Here is a 7,017-nt window from a genome sequence, read left to right as displayed (position 1 = left end):
TTATTTTTATTGTTTTTTCCTTTCTACAGTTCAGAAAGGAATTTTTAACATCATTATTCATTGTCCCGGAATCCAGGACAATTACTACTTCGATAGCTAAAATGGGAGCAAACGAAAAAGCTGGGCTTTCAGACATGAGCATTTAATGACAACTAAAAACAAAAGGTAAAACAAAATACCATAAAACATAGACAAAATATATAAAAAGTAAATAACATATAAAACCTTATATCAGTCCTCGACATCATCCCCCCCGTGTAGCAAGGCTACACAACTTCATCGTGTAGTCGAGCTAACTTTCTGGCGGGCCTCCTTAATAGGCCCCCTTTTGTGGCCACGTCAGCCACTCTGACAATTCCATCTCTGCCCGGGAACACTTCAACTATACGACCTATAGGCCAAACACCTCTAGGCAGGTCGGGGTCAACTACGAGGACAACGTCGTCTACTTTTAAATTGTGATACTGCCTTCCGTTGTTTCTTCTCGGCTTTAGACTGGGCAGGTATTCTTTAAGCCACCTGGTCCAAAAGTGTTCGGACAGTCGTAGAACCTTTTGCCACTCCTTTCTTGACGAAAATACACCATCGTCTAAAACGGCCGGTAGCTGCTGTGGTGAAGAGGTACCAATCAAGAAATGGGACGGAGTCAGGCTTTCATACTCTCTATTCTCAGTGACGTAGGTTAATGGCCGCGAGTTTACTAGCGCCTCTGCCTCTAGGAGAAGAGTATGGAGTAGTTCCTCTCTGGGAGCCCTTTCTTTTAGAGTCACAAGGAGTGCTGTCTTAACTGTCTTTACAAGTCTCTCCCAACAACCACCCATGAATGGTGACGCCGGGGGAATGAAGCACCACTCTATGCGTTTGCTGGCAGCAAAGTCTTGCACGGCGTCGCTGTAAAATTCGCACAGTTGTCTGTTGGCTCCAACAAAGGAAGTCCCATTGTCCGAAAGTATCTTATTCGGGAGTCCTCGACGTGCAGCAAAACGACGTATGCTCATGATTGCGGAATCTGATGATAGGCTAGCAACAATTTCCAGGTGCACTGCTCGTGTCGTCATGCAGGTAAAGAGGGCTATCCATCGTTTCTCTCGTCGACGGCCGATTGACACTTCGACGGGGCCAAAATAATCTAGCCCGGTGTTTGTGAACGGGCGTTTGTGGTGTTCCAGGCGCACATCTGGTATGTCGCCGGTTGGTGGGATGTGGGGCGTTGCTTTACGCTTTATACAGTAGGCACATTTTCGGGCAACCATGCGCACTTCGCTACGGCATCGCAGTATCCAAAATCTTTGCTTAAGTTCGTTAATCACCAGCTCATTGAAGGCGTGTGCGGCTTCGACGTGGTAGTGCCGTATGAGTAGACGAACAGCTGGGTGACGGCCATCAAGAACAATAGGCGATGTAGTGGCGTAGTCAACGTTCTTCATGCGCTTTATACGACTGTCCAGTCTGAGAAGGCCATCTTCATCAATAATCGGGCAGAGAGGATTCAATTTGCTCGACTTGGGCAAGGGCTTAGATTCTCGAAGCAAGGCAAATTCTTCGCCGAACAAATCGGTCTGCGTCTGTCGAAGAATGGCAATTTCGGCCTTCTGCATCTCTACGGCGGACAGTGGCGGAAGCTTAGAAGAAGGGTTAGTTTTGTTTTTAGAATTTGGATTGTCATGTGCCAAAAGGGAACGAAACTTATTGATGCACTGAAATAGTAGTAGTAGTAGTAGTAAACACTTTATTGCACAAAACAAGTACATAACACAGAGAGAATACAATAAATGTGTACAAAGGCGAATATACGTGCAGTTGTACGAACCAGGCGTAACCATTCACTAAAACGTGAGGGATCTGGCACAACCGATGAAGGCTTGTCCAGATTGATGAGTCCTACATGCGTCTTAGAGGGTTTTAACTCTTCCAAGACGGATGTAGTTTCAGGTGTCGATGGTTCTTTGGGCCATTCGCTGAACGGCAGTAATAAGAAATCCGGTCCAGAGAACCACCGCGATAAATCGATGTCACGATCTTTTAATCTAGTCGCGTCATCCGCTACATTCAAACCACCTGGTACGAATTTCCAGTTGGTAACTTTGGTGATTTCGCCCACACGGTTCGCGACAAATGGTTTGAATGTCCTTGCATCACTACGGATCCAACTGAGTACTGTGGTCGAATCAGACCAAAAGTAGATTTCATCAGGTTTTATTTCGTGACCGATGCATATCGTATTGGCGAATCGGGAGGCTATCAGGCTAGCTTGGAGTTCAAGTCGTGGTATAGACGTAGGTTTCAAAGGACTCAGTCGGGCCTTTCCTCCAATGAGAGACAGCTTTACGGAACCGCTCGTTAATGTAAAGCGCCAATATGCGACGCACGCGTATGCCTCCTCGCTGGCGTCTGCAAATATATGAAGCTGTCTGTCACGAATGATATCATCTGGAAACCCACATCTGTACCAACGCGGAATTTTGACGCATGTAATCGTAGCAAGTTGTTGAGACCAAGCTCGCCACTTTTGAACGGCATGTGATTGCAGCTCAGTGTCCCAATCAATACCAGTTCGCCATGTCTGCTGGAATAAAATACGACCTTGAATAACCAGAGGAGTCAAGAGACCGAGGGGGTCGTACACGCACATCAGGTAAGACAATACCTTTCGTTTTGTTAATTTGTCTTGGTCTGGTATGGGAGAACCAGTACGAAAACTAAAGGTATCGCTCTTTGGATGCCATATAAGTCCTAAAGTCCTAACAAAAGCTTCAGGCCCTACATGTATATCTTCAACTATAGGAGCTCGTAAGTCTTCTGGTACGGCTGCAAGTGCAGCGGGTACGTTAGAGACCCAACCACGCATCTCCATGCCTGCCGCTTTGTGAACCGTTACTATGTCAGCTGCAAGTTGCGCAGCTTCTTGGACACTGTCAAGACTTCCTAAATAATCATCCATGTAATGATCACGAACGATGGCCTTTGCGGCGGCCGGGTAAGACCGTTGCAATTCCTGAGCGTTACGATTTTTTATGTATAGAGCAGTACAGGGGCTGCACACAGCACCGAAGATAACGGAAGTCATTCTGTATTCTTTTAATTCACAGTGAGGGTCATTCCTCCAAAGAAAACGTAAAGCGTCACGATCTTCCTGCCTAATCCTAATTTGTGGAAACATTTCTTTCACGTCAGCTGTCATCGCAACATGACCTTCACGAAAACGGAACAATATGTGTAGCAGTGACTGCAGGAGATCAGGCCCCGGGAGCAGGAGTGAATTCAAACTGACTCCCGAAGTCTTTGCGGCTGCGTCATGGACTACGCGCAGTTTTCGTTTTTGAGGGTGGATTACAGGAAAATGGGGTAAATACCAACGTAAACCTTTGTGTGTAACGCTTGTGTTTATTTTATCATGGTATGTTTCCTTTGGACACTCTTCAGTATAACCTTTTGACATCATGTTATCGATAAAGGCACAATAATCTTTTTTGAGGTTAGACTCTCGAGCCATTCGCCTTTCCAAACCGTGGAACCTCGAAAGCGCTTGAGGATAACTGTCAGGTGTGTTTGGAATGTCATTACGCCATAATAGACCTACTTCGAACCTACCTGATGGCAAACGTTTGGTCGTGGATTCTAAAACCCCTAAAGCGTGTTTATCTTCGTTAGAGTACACATTTTCAGACTTAGAAATACCTATGGCATCAAGGCGAAAATAATCTTTCACAAGTTCATCCATGGTGGTGTCACTAGCACTATTTTTGCTTGAAATGTGATTTACAAAATAGACGGGTTTAGACCAAATGTTGGATTTGCCGTGTAATACCCAACCTAAAGCTGTACGTGTTGCAATCGGATCGGTTTGGGCACCTTCCCTAAGCTCACGGCAGATAGTGAGATACCAATGTTCTGCGCCAAGCAAGACTTTAGGTGTAGCTTCCGATATTGAAAGAACGTCCGCTAAATCAGCCAAGTGTGAATATTTCGTAATGTCGCTTTGGCTGACAGTTTGTGCGAACAGTGACAATGAGTTTACGGCCTTAGCGTTGTTAACCGTGAACGTTTCAGAACATTGTTTACCTTTTATAGAAAAGCTAACATGTTGGATGGGCCTGTGTACTGACATTCCACAGGCTCCGTCAACCTTGATTGACTGCATGGGGCCAGTCGCTCCAATGTGGCGTGCCACCTCCCAGTCGATCATGGTTGACATGGAACCGTCATCAAGTAACGCATATGTGTCATATTTTCCATGAGGACCGCTTACTTCAACCGGAATGACTCTTAAAAACACTTGAGATTCTGGACTTAACATTTCATCGTTTGAGTGTGATCCAGTGACGTTAGAAATTGTAACAGTTTTATTTATGTTTTTGTGTTCAATAACATCGCAGGAGGAAGACGGAGACTCTCTGGCAGCATTGACTACGTGAGGTGTCGTTGCTGAATGTAGCAATGGGTGATGAAAACGTTCGCACCCGTCGACACCACATCGATCGATCCTGCATGACTTCCACCGATGTGAATTAGATACCAGACACTTAGAACATATCTTTGCTTCACGCAACCAAATCCATTTGTCATCTAAAGATAGTGACTTAAATTCCTCACACTCCGTAAGTTTATGTTTATTGTTACAGTAACGACATAGTTCATTGTTGGTGTTACGCACAGATGTCACATGAATGTTTTCACTTCGTGTAGGTTTGTGTGAAAAATTATTGTTGCCGACTGTACCATGTCGCCTACCTGACTCTGAAATAATGGCACCATTTCGCCTACCTAAACCTGAAGTAAAGGTGCCGGTTTGCCTACCTAACTCTGGCATAAATGTGCCAGACCGCCTACCTAAATCGGGCATAACAGTGCCAGGTCGTCGGGCGTAATCAAGTACTAAACCGTAACGATTGTGTTTTATAGCCTCAATATCAAGAAACTCAGACAATAATTGAATTTTAGGCACAGATCGGTCACTTTTGTACGCATATTCTTTCCACTGACTGTACAATATCGGTGTCAGTTTGGATAACACACTATGAAACAACTCTACTGAATAAATATGCTCTATCTGATCTAAGTTTCTAATTACTGCTATACAATTGCGCAATCTACAAGCAAAGTTGGTAAGATCTTTTTGATCAAAGCTTAGCTTTGGGAGATTCCGCACGAGAGTAATCTCGTGTAGCACGATCATTTCAGGGAGCGCGAACGTCTGCTCCAGCACGTCGAGCACCTGCTCGGGCCGCTCCGCCGTGTACAGCAGCGACGACACGCTCTCCAGGGCCGCGCCGCGCAGCGCGCCGCTCAAACGCACAAGATTCTCTGTAGGCGTAAACAAATGTTGAGTATCGCGGTAAATGCGCTTAAACATTAACCATTCCGTGGTCTTACCGCTAAAAGGAGTAAGCTGTAGTTTATGTGAGCACCTTTGAGAATAAAAATAAGGCTCTGGCTGATTTGACGGCAACTGACATTGTTTGTTATTTGGGTTGTCAAGCAACGGCATTGATGTCAGTGCCTTATTATTATTGCTCGTAGAGGTTTGCAATAAGTTTGAATTGTCATTTATTGGTATTTGAAATGTCACGGGTTTTTTGTAGACATCGCGATGCATTTCATGATTTTCAGGATTATGATGTACCACTGAATTTTCATGATTGCGATGTGACGCAATCATATCATTTGTGTTATTAGTATTTTGACGTGTGGTATCTCGTTCTTGAGAGAAATATGGGTTGATAGGGTTGTTTACATTATTTTGTTGAATATAACTAGGTTCTAAACCTAACTTTCTCTCGCGAACGTGAACCGTAGTAGAGTCTGCGCCCGTAGGCGGGATATTTATTAGGGCCGCATCGACGTTGTTGTCAGCGGGACGACGGCCGCTATGGTTGACGTCGCGGACCCACGATGCAGTACGTGAATAAGATTGACTGACCGTATGAGTGTTGGATCGTCCATCCACTTCTTGGGTTGCCAGTCTTGCCTCTATTTCGAGCTCTTCCACTTGCTTAGCTTGTTCGAAGAGCTTACGTTCGAAGTCAAGCCGCTAGCGTGCGACCTCCTGGTCGCGTTGTAGTTGCAGTAGCGCCTGCTCACGTTCAAATAGCTGCTGTTCACGCTCCAGGCTGCGACGCGCCAATTGGGCCTCCTCGTTCAACCTCAGTGCCTTTATTGTGGCTGATGAACGAGAAGACGACACACGCGACCTGTTACTAGGAGAAACAACATTAATGTGTTCAGCACTATTCACACGACACTGGCGAGGCGTCTCGGGGGCCTCGGGGCCTTTGGAGACGTAGGGTGCGGGCGTATCAGTGGTTCCGGTCGTAACGGTGTCCAACTTTGTGGGCTGACCGGACCCACCCGCAGCCGACGCTCCGGGCTCCTCGGGGCTTTTGAAAACGTGGGGTGCGGGCATAACAGTGGCACCGGCCGAAACGGTGTCCAATCTCGAGGACCGGCCGGCCCCACCCGCAGCCAACGCTCCTGAGTCCGAGCGCGTCTTGCCAGCACTTTTTGCTGGTGTGCTCAGCTGTTTCGTTTTAGAACGCGTGATCATGTTCCGAGAAGGACCAAAATGTCCCGGAATCCAGGACAATTACTACTTCGATAGCTAAAATGGGAGCAAACGAAAAAGCTGGGCTTTCAGACATGAGCATTTAATGACAACTAAAAACAAAAGGTAAAACAAAATACCATAAAACATAGACAAAATATATAAAAAGTAAATAACATATAAAACCTTATATCAGTCCTCGACATTCATCATAATATCAGTCTTTTATCGCCCACTGCTGAGAATAAGCCTCTCGTCGAGTTCGCCGCTTATTGCCAGTTCTAAGCCAATCTCATCCAGAAGTGACCAACAATCTTCCAAATGTCGTACCTAACGAGCAAATGAACGCCACGCACTTCTTTCATTGAATAATTTTACAGTTTAGACTCACTTGTTTTTAGTCACTCGCATGACATGTTTCGGAGAGCGTCCGTCCGTCCAGTCCATTTCTAACGACAGCTGCATTACTGTTCATT

The 7,017-nt window shown here is 45.7% G+C and overlaps 1 protein-coding gene across 1 annotated transcript; it reads right to left on the bottom strand.

Moving 5' to 3' along the window:
• Positions 1-266: 266 nt before the first annotated feature.
• LOC134668622 (uncharacterized) lies at positions 267-6,616 on the bottom strand. The gene is made up of 3 exons (XM_063526063.1): positions 5,374-6,616; positions 1,781-5,304; positions 267-1,697 (listed from the first exon to the last, which is right to left on the bottom strand). Exons 1-3 carry the CDS (start codon positions 5,657-5,659, stop codon positions 267-269), a joined length of 5,241 nt encoding a protein of 1,746 aa, XP_063382133.1. The 5' UTR covers positions 5,660-6,616.
• Positions 6,617-7,017: the final 401 nt, after the last annotated feature.

This window comes from Cydia fagiglandana, chromosome 11 (assembly GCF_963556715.1).
Source record: "Cydia fagiglandana chromosome 11, ilCydFagi1.1, whole genome shotgun sequence".
Classification (NCBI taxonomy): domain Eukaryota; kingdom Metazoa; phylum Arthropoda; class Insecta; order Lepidoptera; family Tortricidae; genus Cydia; species Cydia fagiglandana.
Note: the sequence above shows the minus strand (reverse complement) of the source record. Positions and strands in the feature narration are given on the sequence as shown.

Excerpts from the sequence above, each read along its gene's own strand:
- LOC134668622 (XM_063526063.1), bottom strand. The coding sequence starts at position 5,659 with ATGATTGCGTCACATCGCAATCATGAAAATTCAGTGGTACATCATAAT. Across the intron at positions 5,305-5,373 it reads ACAGCTTACTCCTTTTAGCG|AGAATCTTGTGCGTTTGAGC; the intron begins GTAAGACCACGG and ends TTACGCCTACAG. Across the intron at positions 1,698-1,780 it reads CTGCACGTATATTCGCCTTT|TGCATCAATAAGTTTCGTTC; the intron begins GTACACATTTAT and ends CTACTATTTCAG.